A 22,243-nucleotide genomic window follows, 5' to 3' on the forward strand; every position below is an offset into this window, starting at 1 on the left:
CTAATGGGAAATGGGATATGAGTCTACGAGTGAACTAGGCCCGTGCTCCATAGACAAAATGTTATCTTCTTATTTAAGCGCGAAATAGTTTACTCTAACGATGTACGATCAAATTTACTATAATTGCGCGATTACCTTTGCCAGTTCTGCCACTATTTCTTTTCCTATGATCGATAGATACGATTTTCCTACGATCTTTCCTACGATAAAAGAACGCGGAAGCTTCCTTACTGAACACGATACCCGCAAACGCTGCAGTCCCTCAATGTATGACCCCATATGTTCGAATGTCGATATTTTTTTTAAGTGACATTCTGGTGTTTCAAATGATTCGATTTTGCTATTCTTAGAAAAAGCGGAAAAATTGTCATTTTAACGGATTTTTGAAAATTCTTAGACTGGTAGGTAGCGTGGCGTCATAGCTGAAAAATTGATGGACAACAGTATTAAAATAGTTCTCTAAGCTTCGCGCTTAATTAAGATGTAATAATTAATTAAGCAATATGATCTCCATATGTTGAATATGGGGAAAAGTTATAGTAAAATAATAATGCCGTAGCTTATATTCGACACACGGAATGTTTTTGTTTCAAGGCGCTCAAATATGAACCTGTCCGATAAAAGTAGACGTTCCTACCTACGAAACTAGGAATTTGCGGACCGATTTACTTAGTTACAGCGACAAGTACCACTTGATCATGCTCTCAGGTGCAGAGTATATAACACCAGTGAGAAACTGCAAAATTAGCCAATTAGTGCCTAATTATTTGCTAAACCGAGTAATCAGTCAGACCTGTACCTAATCAGCTAATCCAGATGGCGCTACCTCTATATCGCCAATTGTATATCGGTCAAGGCAGTCTTCGATCAATATAAACCGATCACTAAGAACGTGTCTGAGACAACAGTTCTGTCATTTCATAAGCAGCACACCATCGTGGTTTATCTCAGGTATTTTTTACGACTATTCTAGAGAAAACGATTAACGAGAGCTAATTAACCCATCACACTGCCACAATGAACTAATTTAGTCTTTGTTTTTTTTTTTTTGTTGATGGCGTGTTTATGTCGGATATCACTGATCACCGATGGTCAGATGCGAATCTCGTCACTTTTAGAATTACACAAAAAACAAACGTACACATTCGTTCAACAAAAAAAAAGGTGATTAGGTTTCGATCCACTATTTGGCTTACAGAACTGGGCAGACTTTGGTGCAAAAATTATAGGTAACGTTACACTCCATTGGCCGTCAGCCCAACCCCGTACAATGGCGGTGTAGAAACAAAAAATCCCAATACTATCCTTTTGGCTCAATTACCTTTATCTCGGCGTTTGATTATGAAGCTCTATAATATTTGATGGATGAAATGTGTCTAATTTGCGTTTTGCCAGTACATAACTGCTATTACTAAGTACAGAAATTAACTTTTGCAAGTTTTGATAAAAATTACATACATCTATAGCCTCGCAGTATTGGAATGTTGGTTCGAGAATAAGTTGGATTAGATACATACAAAAAAATAACAGTGTATTTGTAGGATATCATCGCTTCAGACTCTGCATTGAAATATACGCTATGAAATGTTCCTTAAGCTTCTTGGCAAGACCAGCTTCTACAATCCCATATCCGGATTTAATCTATATCAGAATTAAAACTACCTCCATATTACTGTTATTATTAGTATCTATCGAGTGTTTTGTTTTCCGCACAACAATGCTATTACGTATTACGTATTTGCTAATATAATAGCTCATATTTTCTAAAAATATTGCCGAAGGGTTACTCCTTTTCTTCTAATAATGTTTCTAATTATGTTTAAGGTCTTATTTTCTTCGTCCTATCGATAACAAAAAAGCAGCAATGATGTAATTTCTAAAAACAACTACAGAAAGGGGTATGGGCTAATTGCAAAGTTGGCTCCGTCTGAGTCATGATATTGTCGTTTGTTCTTGTGTGGATATCTGTCTCCCTGTTCGAAGAGCCGGCGTTTAGTTTGGGTTGGAACCGCGTTTACTTCGTCACTTCCATTATCCAATAATTAGTAAGCGTCTCACGCCGCTTCAAGGATTAGCAATCGCAAACATTCCGAGGCAACCCTTAGTTTTCAAAGTTTGTTAATGTGTATTGCTTTCTTTCGATTACTTTTTTATGCTTTAATCAACTTGTTGTATTTTTTTAAAATATCTAGTACCAGAGACATATGGTAAATTCCGTTCGGATCCGCCTACTCTATTGTCAAGTGTACTATTTTAAAGCAATCACGTTTTTGGCACTGTTCTGAGGACCGCATTCGTGCACACTGTCTCCCTATAAAAGAGAAAACAACATTACCGTCTCATGGTTCTCTTGCTTACATTTATTGTAATCAGAATTCTGCACAACTATTTTCGCATGTACAACTCTTACAATGTACAAACAATGTGGTATAATTACAGAACACATACAGCCACCTAATTTATATAAGACTACTGTTCAGCCGTATTCTTTCTAGGTCATTTCTGCATTTCATTTACCTTACAGTCATATAGTGTCTCACCACTGTAGCAAAACATGTTGACTAGATGTTCTTGTGTCCAACGAAGCCAACAGTTTGCAACTATCCATGTAGACAGCTCACCTTGTGAAACTACTAGCCCTGCGAAAATATGGACCGTGTTATTTACAACACTGCTATTTTGGGCATCACAACCATGCTGCGTATTATTGGCACACTAGCGTCATACATAGAGAAATCCAAAAACCAAGATCTCACTCACGAGGTTTTGTTACAATAATCGCACATAACGCATGCACAATAGTGCAACTGATGTGGTATCAGCAATAACTTGGCAAGGGCACAAACTGTGACACGTGAGTTGTTCAGTCCTTCCCTACAGTGTCTATATAGTACTAATATCGAATGTTTAAGTTCTTATAAAGATTACAGGTCTCTAAGCAATCTGTCTCGTGCCTTTTAGTAAGTTGTCGATTTAGTGATAGGCTGATAAGGGCAGCCTCAACATCTTTCAGACTTATTAACTTTCTATTCACATATTACAAGAAACTTGCTGAATTGGCATCCTCAAGCATTATGAGTTCCATAAGCAAAACGCCAATCTTCTCTAAATTTTGCTCAGTCAAAGAAAGGCCATTGCTTGCTTCACATAATAGATTTTTTTTGTTTTTTATTTTGTCTTGCAAATAATGACATATTTCATCCACAATACGACAGCAATAGGACAGTGTTTATACAACATCAGTCCTTTCGTAAGAGCACTAAGGAAGCTTTTCTATATGACGTTGGTGAGTTTATGGCTGAGAGTAAAATCTAAATTATCGTACCGTGCCGTCGTTTATCGAGCCACAGATTAATTTATTGCCATTATTTTCTATGCTTGCCACATGCTTTCTGCAACGTATTATACGTCGCACGTTTAGGGTGCAGTGACAAGATGTCAGTTATTCTGAAAGCACTATTTTATAGCAGGGCACGTACAACTTTAAAACCTGTGACGTTCTGTGAACTTACTAATATATAAGCTAAGCTTGCAACAGGTCACGGGTTCCACACCAAACGCCACTGCTGCTTGAAACCCTCTCAATCGCTAAAGCGTTACATATGAAGTCATCATACTACTCCTTCGATGAGCCTAGTGGGGGCATAAACTAGCAAGTATTGTTAGTGACAGCGGGCCTATAATGATGGTATCCAAGCAGACACGCCAGCAGTTATATGTGTCAAGAGGTGACCTTAAGATTAAATGACATGGGCAGTTTTGCTCCTCATGAGTCCACAATAGCGGTAATCCCATAGAGGCAACTGCTATGAAAGGTATTAACATATTCAATGTTAGGGTATAACAATAAACGATTTATGTGTAAATAAGCTTAATTATTGGTGAAATTATCCCCGCTTACTATGAGTCGCTTGCGAATGTTTTCTCTTAGTAAGGGCTTATGAGCTCCTTCAAACGCTCATTATTGATAAAGTAGTATTACGGTGATCTACTTATATGACATCAAAATCGAGTTATCTACCTAATAGACACTTTTGACTTTAAAAGAAAACCGAGATTAATACGACAATTCGAAACCAAGAAAGAATATATAAATCATATTTTTAGCAAATGCTTATAATAGACATGAAGTCCTGAATGAACAATGCTACCATGAAATGACGGCACCAAATCGTCATTTTGTCGCTTTTTTAATATAATATATTCACTCGATTATGCTTTACTTATACGTACATGTTTTCATCTGACGCCTTCAGTGGGTGCAACAGTTTGTCGAACAGCGTATGAGTAGGTCAGTTTCACTGGTTGTCTTGTTTCTGATGAAAAGCACACCATCATTCTCAATCTTACATGGAAGTTTTCGAAATATGTGAGGTTATTTCTAACAAAAGCGTTTTCGTATGTGAGGCAACTACTAAGTCTGCTATATACCTTAATATCCGTAGGACATAAATTTTAGTGTTCACACATGAGTTGTGTGGCATCGAACATCACAGAATTTTGACAAATCTGGTTGCTTCGTCAACTTGCTGCATCATAGCTATTAATGTGTTGTAAATTGAATTGTATAGCGTTTAGCTAATATCAGGTGATCGCCTAAGAAGTTTTATTTAGCTTAGGACGAGTCTAGAGGAGAAAGGAGCCCGAGGTTGCTCTAACTACAAGCTTGTGAGTACCCTATTTGATATAATAACTGATTGAACAATATAAAAAAATTCTGTGCAATGGGAGGAACCTGTATCTAACACGTGGAGTAGCGAAGTATTTATCAAGTCCTCCCTTCTAGTCACATCAAAACCAATTTAGTAAGTGTAATCTCTCATTAACTTCTGATAGTTACCAGAAAACATGACCATCTAGTGAATGAAGCCGCATTACAGCGCTGTCAAGAATATCTAAATCTGTTAGTCTTTATTTTTTGTTGTTTTGTCCTGCTGGCAGCGGCCGTGAGGAATAATACTTGGAAATGTGTTTTCTTGACTCCTTTGGTTCCTTACGGACGCCGACTATTGTTACTACAGATCCGCAGGTACCACACAATAACTCATAGTGTATGGCACAATTAGAAAAATTTCTTTTTCATGTGGACATGTAATCTATTTTAAATATAAGCCATAAATTTTGTTATCTCAGATTCTACGCGATCTCAATGAAATTATCTCCGTAGTCTATACAACTCTAGTTCTATTCACTAACTCGCAAAAAAAGTTTAACTAACTATATAAAAGATGTAACACAAACTGCGCATTAGTATAAATAATCTGTTTTAAGTTTTCACTCCTTACCTTCCTGAAAGCAAAAACGTTTTTGGCTCTAAAATACAATAACTTTTATCCATTCCATGCCTAAGAAATTAATAGCTTTATATTTAGTTGAAACCGATTGAATATTACTATTAAGCTATCGTTAGGTAAGAGTGAAAATAAGCGAGACGAAGAGCCATCGCTGTCGTTGTTAGCAAAAGGTTCTCCAACCTCCAAATCCTTCGGAGTTTCTACGTTAAAGTTGACTATTTTATCAGTTAATATTTATTATTTCCTTACGAATGTTATGCGTAGGGCGAATAGTTTTGTATTCTTAATCAATTCATGTGGCTACGCCATGTGCAAAATATTTTCACATAAAAAGTCAAGGACGCAAGCTAGGTATCGCACTATAACATCCAAATAATTTATTGTCCTTTCAACACAGATGTTCTAATTGGAACGTCCTTTAGCATTTGCAAAGGCTGCATTGAACCAGAAATGATAAGACCAACGTGCCCTTTTTTTTTGTTATCGAACAATCATTCATTCTATAATCCAACAGATTACGGCGATACCTATTGGTCGTTCTCGAATTTTTGCTTTTTTTAAATACTATCTTGTTTTGTATCTAGACTTGGTTTGTGTAGATTTAACGAGTCATTCCGGTTACTATAACGGTGAGACAGATTCGAACTATATAGTAAAATTTTTAACGCTCGCTAATTGACTAAAGCGATTTTACCAGGAGCTGTTTGTGTAGATACAAGTTCCTTATCAAAACTACGTTATCGCTTTTTACTATTTGAAGTAACGGCGCTACCTAGAACAATCTTGGCACCTTTTATTTTTCCAGTCCATCAACAAGTCAAAAATATTAGTCATGTCATAACGTTAGTTCATAACAGCAAGCCGTCCAAATGTTTTTGTTTTTGCGTACATCACGCTGGCGGCACTGGTCAACGGAGCTTCTCTTCAGTATATGCATACTATTTAGCATGCATTGTTTAAAATATAGACCATACCATGTCCTCCCAATAATTGCTTCCGTTGGTGACCGAAGCTACAACCGAAGTAGTTTATTTGCGGAACCAATCTAACATTCACACAGACAGATAGTTTTTTTCTTATATACACGGTACTGCGTAAATGTTTTTATCCTTCTAATAAATCGGAGCAGGCTGTTGAGTCGGCAGAAGTCCAAAGCGCTTTTTGCACAGAACCCTCTGCTCCGAGTACTTATCATCAGGTGAGAACCGAGCTGGATGAGCACTTTTCGTGGGTTTCCCTTGCGGGTCATGCTGTTGGAACGTGTAGACGCGCTCGCCTGCCAATTCAATTGTTAGACGTTATTACTTCTACATCTTTTACTTCAGCCTTTAGGCCCGCCGCTTTAATTTACTTGTCTTTAAAGATAATACAATGATTTCGTTTAATGACAAATATACTTTTTATTTGTTTCATTATTATCTCATTTGTTAATTCCATCTCAATCTCTTTATAACTCTTATATGTCATGATCGAATTACGTGGACGTATTAATATAATGTTTGATCTCACACGTAATCCTTTTAACTTTAGAATGCAAACTACTTAAATAAATGAAAAAAACACATGCGATGACTGAAGAAAAAGCTAAGTTCCAATCGTATGACTGGCTACCAATGAAATTTTATAATACAGTATTTGTACATGCATTGTGTACGCCTTCCCGCGCATTAATTTCTTCGCAGGTTCAAACAGATTACTATTGGACTTTTTAACATCTGTCTTTTTTCTACCCGTATAACTTAGTCTCATCTCATGTTTTCTTCTATTTGTGTATATAATCATTATAGTGATGTGGATTGAAATGATATCTAATAAAGGCGTTCGCCAGAGTCAATTAACACGATTTAGCATCTTCGCTTTTGAGGAGTAGTTCAGCCAATCTAGCTGCCTAAACAGGCGTGTTATAGACCACCATACTACGGTCATCAGAGACGCTGACAAGCCGACTCCCGTTCGGGTTGTACGAGGCCGCTGCTACCTGTAGCGAGTGGGCCGAAAATGTGTGTACACATTCACGAGCCGCCAGATCCCAAACTTTGACGGTGTTATCGGCCGAGCAAGTGGCGAAACGTTTGCCATCAGGTGCAAACGCAACATCCACGACCCAGCTGCCATGGCCGTATAGGGTGGTAACGAGGTGGACATCTGTAGCACTTTGGTCGAGCTTGCCAACCTCATAGACTTTTACGTGTTTGTCGTCTGACGCTGTGACGAGCACCGACGAGTCCGGCGAGAAGGCCAGCCCTCGAACAGGCATCGCGTGGCCGTCGAGTGTAGTTAACAAAGCCGACGTCTGCAGATCGAATATGTTGATAGGCCCATCTATCGACGCCGTTGCAAGGTACTTGCCATCGGGCGAAAACGCCAATGCCATGATGTATTTGCCGGTTGTATCCAACTCGCCGACAACCTTGCGGGTCTCTACCTCGTAAAGCGAAACCTTACGTTGCTGTGTGCCGATGGCAATTAGGCGTGAATCAGGCGAAAACGTGACTTTCCACGCGTGGTGTTCATGCGACTCCATAACGTTCGTTTCTTCGCCGCTTTCAAGATCCCAGAATTTGACAGTAGCGTCCAACGCATTGGTTGCCAAGAGAGTTCCCTCTCGGTTGGCGGCAACCGAATTAACGCCAAGGCAGTGACCTTCCAACGTGTGCTTCAGCTGAAGTTGCTTATCTTCGTCCCAGGTCCAAACCTTGACCGAATCATCAAGGCTACCAGTTATAACCAGATCCTCATTAGTAGTTGATGACTTGACCCACGTACAGGCCCAAATAGCATCGCCGTGCGCATTGTCTTTCTTTTGGAGGACCGAAAAGGCCATGGCTGCTATTTGTATATGTTTGTATCTGTACTTGTGTTCCTAAAAGATGAAAGTTCGCTCAAAGCAAACGGCCATTCACGAATATGGAACAACAGCGCTAGACGTGCAAATTGTCCATATGTTCTCCGCGTACATGAGTGCACAGTGCGTAGTACTGAACGTGTTGTTAGACGTGTAGATAGAGTGGTATCCCCGAACTCAGATACGGCTGATAGAATAGCCTGCCGAGTCTGACTTGTTACAGCGCACGTTACAGGTCGACACCTGGAACGCGATGAGCATGTTCCGTCAGCGTGGGTATCAATACGAATACGCATAGGGAAGAGAGATGCGGGGCAACCGACAAATTACTGCAGACGAACTATACGAGTCTTTCTAGATAGAGCACACATATGGGTTGCATATATATGTGTATACATATAAATTAAAATGAAGGTAAGTACGGTTGATGAAGGTACTCGCGGGACAGGTGCAACTGACATAGGATTGAATAAAATGGAAGATAGAGAAGATTGTTCAAAAAAAATTAGGAACACATTCAACGTAAAAGATTTAAGTATGTGAACATGAGAATTCGCGGCATCACTGCCCAGTTTCACATCTCTCCTCGCCGAACCACCACACGCCGCAGAACTATCGAGAACATGTACTGCTCGATGATCATCGCGCTCTCTCTTGAGAGATTTGTGTGGTCTAAGTTGAAAAGATCACGGCTGAGGAATATACATACAGACAAAAGTAAATCTACATGTCTACCGAACTATAAGCAGTGACGATTCAGTAAACCACCACTTCATCAGCTACTCACCTTGAGCATCTAGGTAGAAGCGAAGTCGCATTTTTATTTGCTGATGCCGCTCGCGAAACAGCCGAGAAAATAAATAGAACCGATTTGGCAACACGTTGACTAGGAGTTAGATGCTGGGAAACAAACGATACGATTGCTGTTTTTATGTTCGGGACAACGCTGCAAACAACACGAGCTGACGGATGAACGCATTTATTAAGTTTACCACGAGTGGAGAGGCGGTTAAACAGCCGAGGATTACCTACAACGAGAAAGAAGGTCCTCGCGGTAGAAGCGCGCGAAAGTTCAAATCGATTTGAAACCGCTGGCGTTACTAATACTATTGTTACTATTTTCGCATTGATATTATAAATGAGCTACTGCATAAAATTATGCACAATTGTAGAAATTAGTCCTACGTGTTTTACACAGAAATATATATATATATATATAAAAAAGCAAAAATTCTAAACGTGTTCAATATATGACCTCCTCGTTTCTATGATAATTATAGGACACCCATAGTTAGTTTCAATATAGCGCCACAAATTGAAAACAGTAGATGCTAGAAAAATTCGAATATCTATTATATACGTATTATTACCTATATGTGATTATTTGAATGCCCAGAGTAATCGCCGCGTAGTGTGTAATTGAAACACTTTTTTCAATAGATGCCTTTTTGGCAGAATATATGTAAAATAATGATTTCTAAGTACCAAACGAACGATCCTTTTTAGTAAGTAGCTTATAAATAAAGGAAGCTGGTTATAATTAGGCTTATTGGCGATGTTGTTTCTGATTTCAATGAGTAGTGAAAACTCACGCTTACCTTTAGTGCATAAGGCTTTACCTCTCTCCTTTCCGAAAAATTTCATTGCGATTACCTTCAAGAAAATATCTATGCATAAAAGAGCTGGGAGGTTCCAGCCCGCACGGTCTTTCCGTTTATATAAAGCGTTGTTGTTTTATGCGTACAGCTAGGTTAACTAACCTCAAAGTGGAGAGTCCCATAAACATTTATTTTCCTATACGTGTTATATATAAACGACATAGTAACGATGAGAGCTCGAAAGTGGTACACGCAATCGGATTCGTTTTTAGTAATAGGTACCCGTGAATCAACGACCCGTTCTGACGTGCCATTTACACAGGCTAAAGCAAATCTGGAAGTATCGATATTATCAAGTGACATTGGTTTTATCATTGGAGTGGGCTGATTCGAGCGTGGACTACTAGAAAACGGTCTGCATAGCATTAGCATCCTATGAAAGCTAAGCTCAAGGCTACAAATGCAGTTTGCTGTTATGAGCACTATGTCACTCTACTAAGTTCGCTCTGTGCAGTGTTATAAGCAGGCCTTTTATTTGAATTCTCTGTACGGTACTCCATTAATACTATTATTAGTCAGCCTTTAATTGAGTGTGGTTTTTTTCGGAAATATGGCAACTAAAATTTTTTACTGGGTGTACCTGTGGCTGGGAGAATGTTTGTATAGGCGTTCATGCTAAGCTGATATTAAACTGAATAATTCTATAAAGCAAACCACAGAAACGTTCAGACGCTAATAGGGACGCCTTGTTACCTTTTTTAGGCATGGGCCCAATGCCATGGACCGTGAACAGCGAACTATTCCCGCTGTGGTGCCGCTCTACGTGTTTTTCAATAGCAACAGCGTTCAATTGGTTATTTAATCTTGTTATCTCGTTGACGTTCCTCACCCTGGCTGAGGCCCTCACCCAACACGGTAAACCAATACCCACATGACGATGTATGAAAAACTGATAATAACCTTTATTTCACAGTGATTCTCACTAATTCACAGTCACTATTCTAATACAGTCACGGTGATGACATATTGATTGTTACAGACGCAAGGCCGAACTAAATGGTTCGCATTACTATCGTGGTCATACTTGTCGGCGCTAATTGACGTTACACCTCGAATATATCGACACCGTCGCCTAAGAAAATTCTATTGAATTTAACCAGTCAATAATGATTTTAACAATACTCTTGCAGGCGTGTTCTTCATGTATATGTGCTTCACGATTAGTGGCTTCATCTTTTTCTACTACCTTCAACCGGAAACGAAGGGCTTGTCCCTGGAAGATGTCGGCAGGAAGGCTATCACACCAGTACACTGAGTATGATCTGCTACAATGCACTAAAACGGCGCTATGAAAAATGGAAAATTTTTCCAACACGGCTTTAAATCTTCACTAAGATTTCGCGAAATAGAATGATCAACACCTCTTTGAATGGTTTTCTCTATTTTTTAGTGAAACGCAGACCAGAGCTGGACGGAGTTGCTTAGCTCTTCTTTTCACTTTACCTTCGTCTGGTATATATATATATATATATATATATTCTGATAATATCTGTATTACAGCGGATGTATATACTCTAACGCTACTTTATTCTAGCTCTTCATTTATAAAGCTTACTTTCTTTCCAAATAACGGAAAGATTATATGACAACATACAGTATTTTTTTGTGCACAGCGGTACTAAATCACATGAGACGAGGGGATCAGACGTGGTTTGTTTGCCTTTTGATTTGCCGAAGGTTAAATGGAACTAATACCAAAATAAGGTTTCGATAAATTGGGCTGCGTTTAGTACTATACAAGACGTAACAGAGCAAGCGTCGCTGCAACTTAACGGAATTATGACTTTTGGACGTCTTGTCCTACACTTTTGAGACCTGTTAACGTACATTCTTACTTATCTATGGCGATAAGAGACCAACTGATCGAGCTCGCATGCTCTCACCGGCAGTTGGAAATATACTACTAGACCTGACGAGACTGCAAAGGAAAGTAAAAAGACTGTACGGCCAGGGCGCGTCCTTGCTTAGATAGGGACTACATATCTGTATTTGCTTGGATCAAACAGTAATCTATGACCATTCTATTTACGCCGAGGTACGCATTCCGCTCAGCCATGCAACAACGCTTAATAATTTCAGTGAATGATGATGACTTTAAGCCTCGTGGGCAAATCTTTGAGGAAGCTGCTCTTTTACTAACTTTTGATAAGGAGAAGTGTTAATCTATACTTCTCCGTTTCTCTAGTACCCGAAACGTGACAGAAGCATCTAATTGTAATTGTTCCAAAAAAAAGTACATTTACGGTGTTGCAATCAATAACTTGATCTCAAGATTGCCGTGAAATTTTCAAGTGATTGCATCTCTTAACAGAGTTAATAGTGATATGATGCTATGGTTGAAATAAATATCTATTGATGTTATTTGAAGTAACCATATTTGTGTATTTAATATAAATCACACTGAGTTTAGAACTGGTAAATACTCGTAATTTCTCCTAGTTAATACATGACCCTCACTTATTAGGACTTAAAACTGGATGAAGTGTTTTATTTTTTTTTTTGCATGGAATGTCGCTTACGAATTCAGCATGACACTTACTTCACGTTATATGTACAATCTCACGTGTGCGTTCACATCACGAACGCCAATCGTAAACTGAACCATATATAGAGCTTCCATGACTTCAATATTACAATGTGTAGCCAAACCGCTTGATTAGGGTACCTATGTCAACATAGGGCAATTAATGCGTTTTTCGATTGTTTCTTTCGTAATATCTATAATAAAGACATCATCATATCTACACATTTTCATAATTTTATAAATACTCAAACAGTGGCTACAGAGACTCATATTGTACTGGTATCAGATTTTTCCTAAACTTTATTCAAATTATCTCCCTGTAGATGAAACAGTCGGAGCTGTGCAGTGCAGTGGGGGCTCCTCATGGTTTCGTTTTCTACAGAAATGCTCCCGATGTGATTTTTTCGTTCGAAAGATCCGTCGACATACACAGCAGCGGATGCGGTCTGCACTCGAAATCTCGGAATGTTCCTACAATTGTATACACAAATACTGTTTATATTGTGTGTATATATATATTTTTAGAAAGTTTCTCGATATGACCTATAAGCACAATGCGAGTCAATAATATATACTCACATAATATGCCTTCAGTTGTCATTTATTCATAAAGTTCATATATATATATATATATACAAGTATCTACCACAGTAAAAGACATCGTATCGTACTTCCCTGTCAAGCGGTGCTATACTTATCGTGCTTCTGAATATCTCTGATACACGCATCATTCTTAGGAGACGAATGAAAAATGTCCTCTAAAATATGCAGTGTTTTTTCTTGTTAATAAAAAAACGTCTATAATTTAGTAAGCCTTTTTTTACCCATGCTTCCGAATGCTCGATACATTTGGCACAGCAAGGAAACCGTCTCGAAAAAATAGCGCTGCTTGGTGAAGTACCTCAGCCTCGTGTTTTCGGACGACATCTTTGTGCTGAAATACTTTGAGACAGAACGAGCACGCCAATCGCGCGCGTCGCTCGACTGTTTGAAGCAGAAGGCGTTGAAGGACATGTTCTCGTTGACTCGCCTCGAGTAGGAATTTCTGACCGCACCAGTCGCATGCGAACGACGGAGATGTTCCGTGAATCACGCTGGAATAGGAGAAAACGAACAACGTCAACGTTGCGCTAATACTGCCTGCAAGGTCGGGCAACTCTACACAACAATAGGTGTGAGCAGCCTGTTACGGGAAATAAACAATAAACGAATCAGTGATATATACATTTCGGTAACTGAGCTATGTCTAAATCAAGACATGAGCCGAAACCAACCTTTCGTGTGCCTCAAGCAGAATTGACGATATAGTAGAAAAGCTGCAGCGAGGACAATGAAGAGACCTGGTCAAACACAGAGATCCCGAAGTAGCGCTCCCGACCGAGATTGATTCCGAAGGATGAGCCACTTGTCGATGAATATTCAGACTTGTACTTTCAAAGAAACCCGCTTCACATTGTCCACATCGATGTGGGAATTTCGACAACATCGATAAGTGTCTGCCTGAACAGAGGTGATCTATTGGCGAAAAAAGAAATCCATCCACAAGTTCAGAATTGAGTCACGCACGCGATAGCTAAAATTCAATAATTACAATACAATATTTGCGTGGCATAGGAAATGAAACAAAGGCCAGTGCCTCGTTTCGACTTCACTCGATCGTAAATTGACAATGTTTGATAAAACTGAAATCATACTGCCTATTTCTACAAGTCTCATATTGTTGCTAGTTCATCTGGTATCGTATAACTTACGTACCTTCGACGCGTTCGGGCACTTCGTAAAGGTGGCAGAGAGCACACCAGAAAACATCAACAATATGGTTGTTATTATTATTATTGTTTTTAATTGCGCCGCAGTTATCGTTTGAGGAAACAATGTTTGTTGGGGAACTTAGCGAAGGACGAGTGGCTGTATGCGATTTCATGTGCTTCTTTAGATATTGCTTTGATTTGGTGGCGTATGAGCAGTGGGTGCATGTGAAAGTTACGTTCGTGTGTTGAAGGAGATGCTTTTTCAGGTTGGATGCCGAGTTGGAAGCGTACTGACAGGAATCACACGCGTGTGGTCGGTGGTTTGAGTGAATGCGCTATAGCCATTAACAAGAGAAAATTGAATTGGATGAAATTAATGCTCGTGATTGCAGGAAAATTTCGCCTGGTCTATAATATTCATCAGTATCGAAAGTTTGTTGCATATCGCCTAGGACAACAATTCCATACAAATCATCATATCATTTGTCGTATGAATCACAGTTAATTTGGCATACGATTCACTCTGACCTTCGATGAGGGAAACATGACGTTTTACTTAGGAATGAATAGCTTTTTCAAACTGTAAACAGATAGCGTTATGGATAGGATTATTTTTCTTGTTCAGAAGATATTTTATGCTTAAATAAACTTTTCTCGTAGCTATATGTTCACTTATTATATATACAAAACAATACAATATATATATATATTATATATATTGTATTGTGTTGAAAAAAAGTTAATTGCAGCGTTCACGAAACGTATGTAAAATAATTCATATCATATCGCTCAGTGAAAGGTAAAAAAAGCATAAACGGACTTCAATCTCTTAAGAACTTGGTCCTGGGCATGAGTCTTAAGGACTTATAAAGGCCAGCTGAAGGGTTAGTTTGCGTTTTTTATTTAGCGTTTTGAGTCAATGCATGGTTGTAAAATTACAGGTCGACATTTGAAGAACGACCACAAACTTATGACTATACGGAGCCGCCTTTGCTAGGGGCATAACAATGTTATTACGTTAAAAACTTATAACAGAGTATTTAATGTAGTTACGTTTAAGATCCGATCATCATCAACAGTGAATGCGCTCTTAAGACGTCATGCCTGCCGAATAGATTTTTATTGAATAGGTTATCAGGCTAGAAACCCTTATAAAGGTGGCTAGGTAACATACCTGATGCACCTTGGCGTTGGTATGATTCTTGCTTCTGTAGTCACAAAATTTGCAGTGGTAAAACGTTGTTCCATCCGAATCCACCTGTATCAGGAGGAGCTTCGACGGTTTCATTACGACAACGTCCTCGTAGCATGAAAACAACGTCGTCTATAGATTTCATTCGTACTTCTTTTATTTTGCTAACGTTTTTTTTTCTCACATAGCATTTATCCTCCTCAAGCGAATAGGTGAACCCTTTAAGCACACCATAATCACTGCGTTCTTCGATGCAAAAATCATACACATTTAATTTAACAAAAATTTAACACACATTAAATGCACACAACGTTATTCCAGTGACAGAATAATATCGGTATTGATGACGGTAAATAGTCTTTGTCGCGAATGTAATGGTGCAACTGCCTCTTGGCTTTTTGTCTTAGCCTCTAAGTAAGTCGTTATCGACTTCGCGAAGATATCACGTTTCGCTTGACTATAGGCCCGAATCGTGTGCTCGCCATTCGATGATGTCGTCGTTAAACTGCCGCACACGAAGTGCGGTCGACGGGAGCACTGCCTGCGTCGCTCTGTCAGGGCGCTCCGTCTGAGTGGCAACTCTATGCTAGCGCTCCCGTGGAGTCCGGGTCTTTGTCGGAGTCTTAGAGATTGCAGCTAATGAAGTCGTTGTGAGCTAGCAGCGCCAGCTGTCATCGCCGGGCTATTGGTGGTTCGTTCGCCGCGAGTTGACTGGCGCTCGGCGTCGGCCTCATTGGCGTCCAGGACACACGGCTCCAGTGGGGCTACAAAGTGGATTTCAGGGATATGAAAGCTGCTGTAGAGGCGTCCCACAGCGGCGCGAGACGAACCCACAAGCACATAGTGACAACGACGGCGAGAAACAGAAATAAAGTAATTCGGCGCTGACAGTCGGATAAGAAACGATAGCAGGAAAATTGAGGAGCGCGTGTTAGAGAATAACCGGAATAGAGAGGGTGTGTGAAAACCAAGGAAAGGTCTCCGACTCGACAGGAAGGTGATCGAAGAGCGTCCTTAGCAGCAGCGAAGCTGGGGGACCAATTCGGACGAGAGAGATGATCGAAAGAGATTTTCATCGCGGGGATCCCATTGAGTCCCTCCCTGCCTATGTTAAAAGCAGTATGAAGTCGAAAGTGGCGAAAAGACCGGATATAGTTGGTCTTCAATAGTTCTACTAAATAAGAAAATGTCGACCTCTGAATGAAGAACTCAGAAAGTGCATGAGAGTTGCATTGGTAGCTTCATGTTTTCTATGGACGTGGACTCTAGCTTGACAAATACCTAGATCTTATTAAATCTCTGAACTTTTTTTTAGATAATTTAGGCGGGAAAACAATTTTAGTGTGTATTTTCAGTGTAGAAAAAAACACACGAGTTTTTCTTTTAATTTTATAAGTAATGAACGGATGTAGTGGATCGAAAAATCGCACAGTTTTGTACGTAGACTAGTCAATTGTGACAACAATGCCAGTTTGATGAACGAAGACTCGCTCTCTGATATCCGGTTAATTCGCCAGCAGCTTCAGATGATGTCCCCATTTCTGATTTTCCTACACATGCCACTACTCCTTCTCTTCTACTGTGCAACGTCCCCTAAACCCCGTCCGATAGACTAAAATAAAGTCCATTACATCTCTTTTGTATGTATCCACTCGTTGCGAGGACCAGAGGATTCAGAGCTTCACGTTCCTGTCTTCATGTCTCATAGTGCATCTGAAACCAAATCTCGACCCGATCACCATCACGGAGCAAGCGCTAGCTATTATAATAGTGTCTAGGTCACATGATCGAGTCCCCCACAATGACATGAAAAAAGGTAAACAGCTACTAGGCATTAGATGGCGATCTGGGCCTGAAAAGCCTTTTGTAAACCGCATTGAATATCTTTTTTCTTTATTTGCATAAATGAATAAATGTTCTATCAAATGTACTAGTGTTACTAATAACAGGTTGTTTTTTTTAAATCAAATAGAGTTTTATGTCCAATATTGTTATTAGGCATTGCTTTAGATTACTGATTCCGTATCATGAAATGAAGTGTATTTGCCTACGTTCGATTTTGCACCTAGGTACCCCTAAGTTTATTACGTAAACATTTTACCACTGCATCATCATCAAAGGGACAAACTCTACGGATTACACTGGCTTTTGGTAGATTCAGGACAATGCCTTTGTGATCGGGTTCAGAAAGTAAGATTTTTAGCTTTTATAAGTGGACTGGCTAATTTGTGGTAGTCTTTCGTTATTCAAGGATCCTGAATGTACCTATACGGAGAGAACAAGTCGTGAATAATTATCGAACCATAAACGAATTAAATAGTTTATTTAGCTTGTGTCGTTTTTGAAGTGATACCTTCTTCCGACTCGTGTCTCGTACTCTTTGAGTGAGACAATCTCTGATGAATCTCCGCAGGCGTCGTTCAGATTCTTCAAGGTGCTTCTATAGAAACGATGCACATGTCTCGTTCTGAGGCGCTCAATGAAAGCATAACATCGTTCCGTTTGAGCTTCGTAATGACACAAGCTTACGACTGCCGACTCCACACAGCCTGAACTACCTGACTTCATTAAACGCATTTTCTATGTTCATGTTTTACAGATTATGTTTAATCTGTGTATTACACTTGTAACATTTCGGTATGAGGAAAAAACTTATTATTTATATAAATAACGCCTTGACCTCGATCGAGCCAGAGTTGATCAAAGACAAAGTAGAATGAGTCGATGATAACACTGAAAATCACGCATCGGGTAATTTAGGTTGGTATAACAGAACGCTATTTGTGCACGCAATCCTAACGCAGTTCATTACTGCGCTTAATAGCTTTCTGGACCGCGTCCAGGAACGCAGCGCGAACAGCAAATTTTTCAAGCGCCAATAGTCCTTCTGCAGTGGTACCCCCAGGGGAGGTCACTGCATCACGTAGTAACGCAGGATGCAGTCCAGTGTGTCGACATAGGGCTGCCGCCCCCTAAATAAATGAGACGATCGATATTAGGTTTCTATATATGTTAGATTACTTGCTTGATTTCTACAGTATGAGCAAAATTGTGATTTTCTTAAAACCGTATGACTTTTTCACGTCTCGTGACAGCCACAGACTGTATACGATAGTTTATGCTATGTTAAGCTTCATAATAGAATATGATGGTTGATAGCAATTTTTTTGGGCTTTCGAAACCTGGCAACTTTCAGCTCTGAAGTCTTTTTTGGATACTACTGCGTGAACCGTAAAAGTGCGGGCAGGACGTTACAGTATTCATGCACTGTATGACCGTCCAAATTCGAACATGCGGCTTACGCAAAATTGGCTTGTGATACCAACCTCACTAGTGCTTCAACCATCACCGTAGTATTTAATATTAGTTATTTAAGGTGATATTTGATTGTTTGAAAATGTCTTTATGTATTTTTTCGATCTTTTTGCAAAATCCATATGGCTCTGACGCTCTGTTGTATACCAGGACTGTTTGCGTGGCAATTCGTATGGCAATTCCTCTTGCAAATCCACTACGAACGGCTGCGTCGGCGAGAGCTTCCACCACGAGAAGAACGAAGGCCGGCCCACTCCCCGCTACAGCTGTGGCTGCATCAAGAAGCTCTTCACTCGCAACTCTTTCACAAAAGGGTGACACGAGTCCAAGGGTGTCTCTAATTAACTGATCCACCTTTTCCGACTCATCATTACTGAAGTACACTGTAGTACCCTCCAACGCCAACGATGTAATATTGGGCATGGCGCGAATCACGCGGGTGCCCCTAGGAAGGCGCTGAAAAAGTCAACTTAAAATTATATAACTCTACCAACAATCTAAAGTGACTTAAATATTTGGACCTCAGATCAATTTATGCTTATGAAAAAAAAATAAAACCCGTAAAATTTTTAGTGACTTGAGACTTAACTTATGTCGGTATATATAATCACTGTAGAAAAATCTTGCAAAACCCTTTGGTCCTTCCGGCCTGGAATACCTTGCGACTTCCTATGCCGAAGTCTCCTTGGACGCTACCAAACAAGCCACAAGCTCGCAGGCGCGCCATACGCATTGATGATTTACCAGCAACATTTTCCCTCTCAAAAGAAAAATCTTTTCTTTGTTTGCCAAGCCGTTGAATAGCTAATATCATGGATAGAACCTTTGTGTACGAGTTTATATCCGCTGCCCTGTTTGCGCCTGTACTTTTATTGTGCTCAGAAGCACGGGATAAGTATCAGCCAGTTTCACTACCTGACGACGACGACACCTGCGTCATCGTATGGACACAACGCATGTCGAAAATGTTTACCTCAGGGTTTTTTGTAATCTTTTAGGAGCATTGTAAGGTTCATGGGAACATATCACGAGTCCTTGAGTACGTAGCGGGCAGGAACCGGCTGCGTAGATTAAGTGGCAGTACATTGAAAAGAGCTTGATTTATCTCTGAGTGTATGCCAGGTAGAGCAAGTAGCGTCTGATAAAGACACATACGCAGGCTTGGCAAGTATTCTGTGGAAATAAAGTGTTTAATATCAGTTATCTAACATGCACTCACTTCACTAATGCTTTTGAGCGTAACGCCGGCTGCGATGGATATAACGGTGTGGGTTCCAGGCTTAATGCAAGGCCGCACTTCGTCAAGCACATTTCGCACGACGCAGGGCTTCACCGCTAGAAAAACAAGATCGCTCGATGATACCGCCTCTAAATTGTCACGGATACCCCGACATCCAGCAGGCAGTTCCTTAAGAAAATCTTCGTCAGGACAGGATGCAACAAGCTTCATCGAATTCGCTGTCAAAAGATGCGACAACAGAAATTGTATCGTCATTTATTTATAGCTATTTCCCTTTAGGATACCAAAATTTCCTCTTTGTGCCGAAATTCGTTTTAGTTGCCTTCCGCACTCACCCGTTATACAGGAGCATATAAACAACGAGGTGCGGGTGTGGTTTAGTTGCAAGGCAGCCTTACACAGCCCTAGTTAATTCTATTGCCGGTACAAGTGGAAGACTCGAAACATCTAAGCCAATACTTGGCCAGAAATTCTAATTTCCATAATAAGTGACGAAATTATTTTTACCAAAGGCTAGTGTATCATTACATCGCACACGTTGGATGGTTGCGAAACATTTTCATTTATGCTCTTCGGCACGCTGCTATATAAGATGTTTACATTAGAGTTTTTATTGCCTGGTATACGCAACTTTTTAACGGTCTAAGGTTAGTGGCAGCTGAAATCTGTTCGTTTCATGAAAACTTGATACGATTTAGAATAAAAAGACACATGATATGCCTCTATCTTTTGAGGTTACCTACTTTAGCTATACTGATTGCCACGATAGTCTGGCCCTAGCAAGCGAAGATTCCAAAAGCACGGCTTAATAAAGTGACCAAATAAGGTTACTGACCTCGTTCGCGATCATTTCTTATTATAACCGCTATGATTCCAATATGAAATCTCAGGCTAACAGCGTCAACCGTTCAGCAGGTGTAGTTACCTTTTTGCACAGAGTTAAGAATTCCTGTCGCAATTGCCTGGGTCATTTTCCCAGCTCCAATAAATCCAATGCGACGCATCACTGTCTACTGGTTCGTCCGAGCCTCATGTGATTCCTTGGAACTATACCGGCGCTATTCCGTTTAAAACCCTAGATTCGGAAGCTTCCAGCACACAATATGACAGGTAACACGGGCACAGTATTCGATCGGGTTATGTGACATATCTTCTCAATGTCATCGGTCCTCAAATCATTTCAAGAATATTGGCAAATGTTTTAGATATACGATATTTTACACTATTCAAACCTGTACATAATGGCGTTCTATGAGCTTTTCTTTAAACTTAGAAGAACCAGATGTTTCCGAACACCAGCTGGCGAACCAAATAATTGAGTGCTGTTTCAGCGTGACATCTTTGTCTTCAGGCTCCTACATGTGAACATGCTCTGGGCTTCCTATCACGTTCGACGACTTTCTTCAAACGTGCACCGACAACGCTACAGGTCTTCGAATATATGGAAAAATAGCGTACTAACTAAATCTGGTCGTGGAAATGTGCTCGCCTAACGCCACTGACAGTTTGCCGTAAGGGAGAGAAGTAGAGAGTGGAATATTCCATTGACTTGTTTTTACGTCCGCGTCTTAAAAGCGCTTAGTATCGCAAAGACGAAAGATTCTACTTAGAGAACTGTCGTGATGATGCCGACATGGATAAAAACCTAGTTGACTACCAACGACAAAACGAAAGCTAGAATACCGTTGTAAATAAGCTTTAGTTTCGTCGAAGAAGAAAAGTAAGTTTTTTTTTTTTTGTTTCATCTTTAAAAGGGCGCTTTCGCTGCTCGACGAGCAGAGAGCAAGAGATAGTGATAATTTGCTGTATTTCTCTACGGCCTTGTGGAGCCCAGCGCGGAATATTGGTGTTCTGCTCCCAGCAAAAGTGTATTTGAGAGATGACACTGGTGTCCGTTATCAAGCGTCAAAGTTGGTAATATCGTGACACACATAAACAATGAACATCGCAATCTTCCTTCTTTACCTTTGTGTTCTTCTTCTTTTTCCCGTTCAACGAACATAGACAAGACGGACCAGAAACGAAACATTCCGATACACCGGCAAGTGTATAAGCTATCATTCGGATTATCCATGTTAATTGGGCCACCAGCGCCACCACCACCAGCGCCACCGCCACCACCACCACCACCTCCACTACTACCACCATTTAGAATAAGGTTACCGTCAGGCATGAATTTCCGCTAGGTTTCAGCTGCTAAATATGGTCGAAAAGAATTTTCATCTAAGTGAAACCGATACTTTGCAGAACAAATAAACAACGAAAACAAACTCGTCAGTATCGAAATGTTCGGCCGACAAGTCTACCTAACGCACTGTGAGAAAGCCTAACTTCAGCGATTGTGAATTCGTACTCGGAACTTCTGTGATTTGTAGCGAGCGTTAAATTGCACAACGAAGCCCTCATCCTTTCACCTCTTGCTAT

General features: G+C 40.1%; 5 protein-coding genes and 1 long non-coding RNA gene across 8 annotated transcripts in view; 2 read left to right on the forward strand and 4 right to left on the reverse strand.

Moving 5' to 3' along the window:
- The window catches only part of LOC111270837 (proton myo-inositol cotransporter), a 90,656-nt gene extending 78,488 nt beyond the window's left edge, over positions 1 to 12,168 (forward strand). For both annotated transcript variants that reach the window (XM_022851269.2, XM_022851270.2), the window contains exons 11-12: positions 10,500 to 10,652; positions 10,928 to 12,168. In XM_022851269.2, the coding sequence (XP_022707004.1) occupies positions 10,500 to 10,652; positions 10,928 to 11,052 (278 nt within the window). In that variant the 3' untranslated portion in view covers positions 11,053 to 12,168. The remainder of the gene's footprint in view (positions 1 to 10,499; positions 10,653 to 10,927) is intronic.
- Nop10 (Nop10 ribonucleoprotein) lies at positions 6,068 to 9,127 on the reverse strand. The gene is made up of 2 exons (XM_086972657.1): positions 8,927 to 9,127; positions 6,068 to 6,570 (listed from the first exon to the last, which is right to left on the reverse strand). The coding sequence occupies exons 1-2, from the start codon at positions 8,955 to 8,957 to the stop codon at positions 6,407 to 6,409; spliced, it is 195 nt and encodes a 64-aa protein (XP_086828783.1). The 5' UTR covers positions 8,958 to 9,127; the 3' UTR covers positions 6,068 to 6,406.
- LOC111270839 (uncharacterized) lies at positions 6,670 to 8,908 on the reverse strand. The gene has a single exon (XM_022851272.2). It carries the CDS (start codon positions 8,116 to 8,118, stop codon positions 7,183 to 7,185), a length of 936 nt encoding a protein of 311 aa, XP_022707007.1. The 5' UTR covers positions 8,119 to 8,908; the 3' UTR covers positions 6,670 to 7,182.
- A 369-nt stretch (positions 12,169 to 12,537) lies between the features above and the next one.
- On the reverse strand, positions 12,538 to 17,427 carry LOC111270838 (uncharacterized). Its single transcript, XM_022851271.2, has 5 exons — positions 15,247 to 17,427; positions 14,077 to 14,407; positions 13,596 to 13,836; positions 13,223 to 13,415; positions 12,538 to 12,792 (listed from the first exon to the last, which is right to left on the reverse strand). The coding sequence occupies exons 1-5, from the start codon at positions 15,358 to 15,360 to the stop codon at positions 12,631 to 12,633; spliced, it is 1,041 nt and encodes a 346-aa protein (XP_022707006.1). The 5' UTR covers positions 15,361 to 17,427; the 3' UTR covers positions 12,538 to 12,630.
- Positions 17,428 to 17,554: 127 nt separating this feature from the next.
- On the reverse strand, positions 17,555 to 21,231 carry LOC111270840 (pyrroline-5-carboxylate reductase 3). 2 transcript variants are annotated; one of them, XM_022851275.2, is made up of 5 exons: positions 21,052 to 21,231; positions 20,745 to 20,907; positions 19,799 to 20,037; positions 18,727 to 19,035; positions 17,555 to 18,236 (listed from the first exon to the last, which is right to left on the reverse strand). In XM_022851275.2, exons 2-5 carry the CDS (start codon positions 20,821 to 20,823, stop codon positions 18,060 to 18,062), a joined length of 804 nt encoding a protein of 267 aa, XP_022707010.1. In that variant the 5' UTR covers positions 20,824 to 20,907; positions 21,052 to 21,231; the 3' UTR covers positions 17,555 to 18,059. The 2 variants fall into 2 exon arrangements, with proteins under 2 accessions (XP_022707010.1, XP_022707009.1); XM_022851274.2 differs by having other exon boundaries at positions 20,745 to 21,231.
- Positions 21,232 to 21,430: 199 nt separating this feature from the next.
- On the forward strand, positions 21,431 to 21,977 carry LOC111270842 (uncharacterized). Its single transcript, XR_002686504.2, has 2 exons — positions 21,431 to 21,539; positions 21,824 to 21,977. It is a non-coding gene; the product is annotated as an uncharacterized LOC111270842 (long non-coding RNA).
- Positions 21,978 to 22,243: the final 266 nt, after the last annotated feature.

This window comes from Varroa jacobsoni, unplaced genomic scaffold, assembly GCF_002532875.2.
Source record: "Varroa jacobsoni isolate VJ856 unplaced genomic scaffold, vjacob_1.0 contig00135, whole genome shotgun sequence".
Lineage (NCBI taxonomy): Eukaryota > Metazoa > Arthropoda > Arachnida > Mesostigmata > Varroidae > Varroa > Varroa jacobsoni.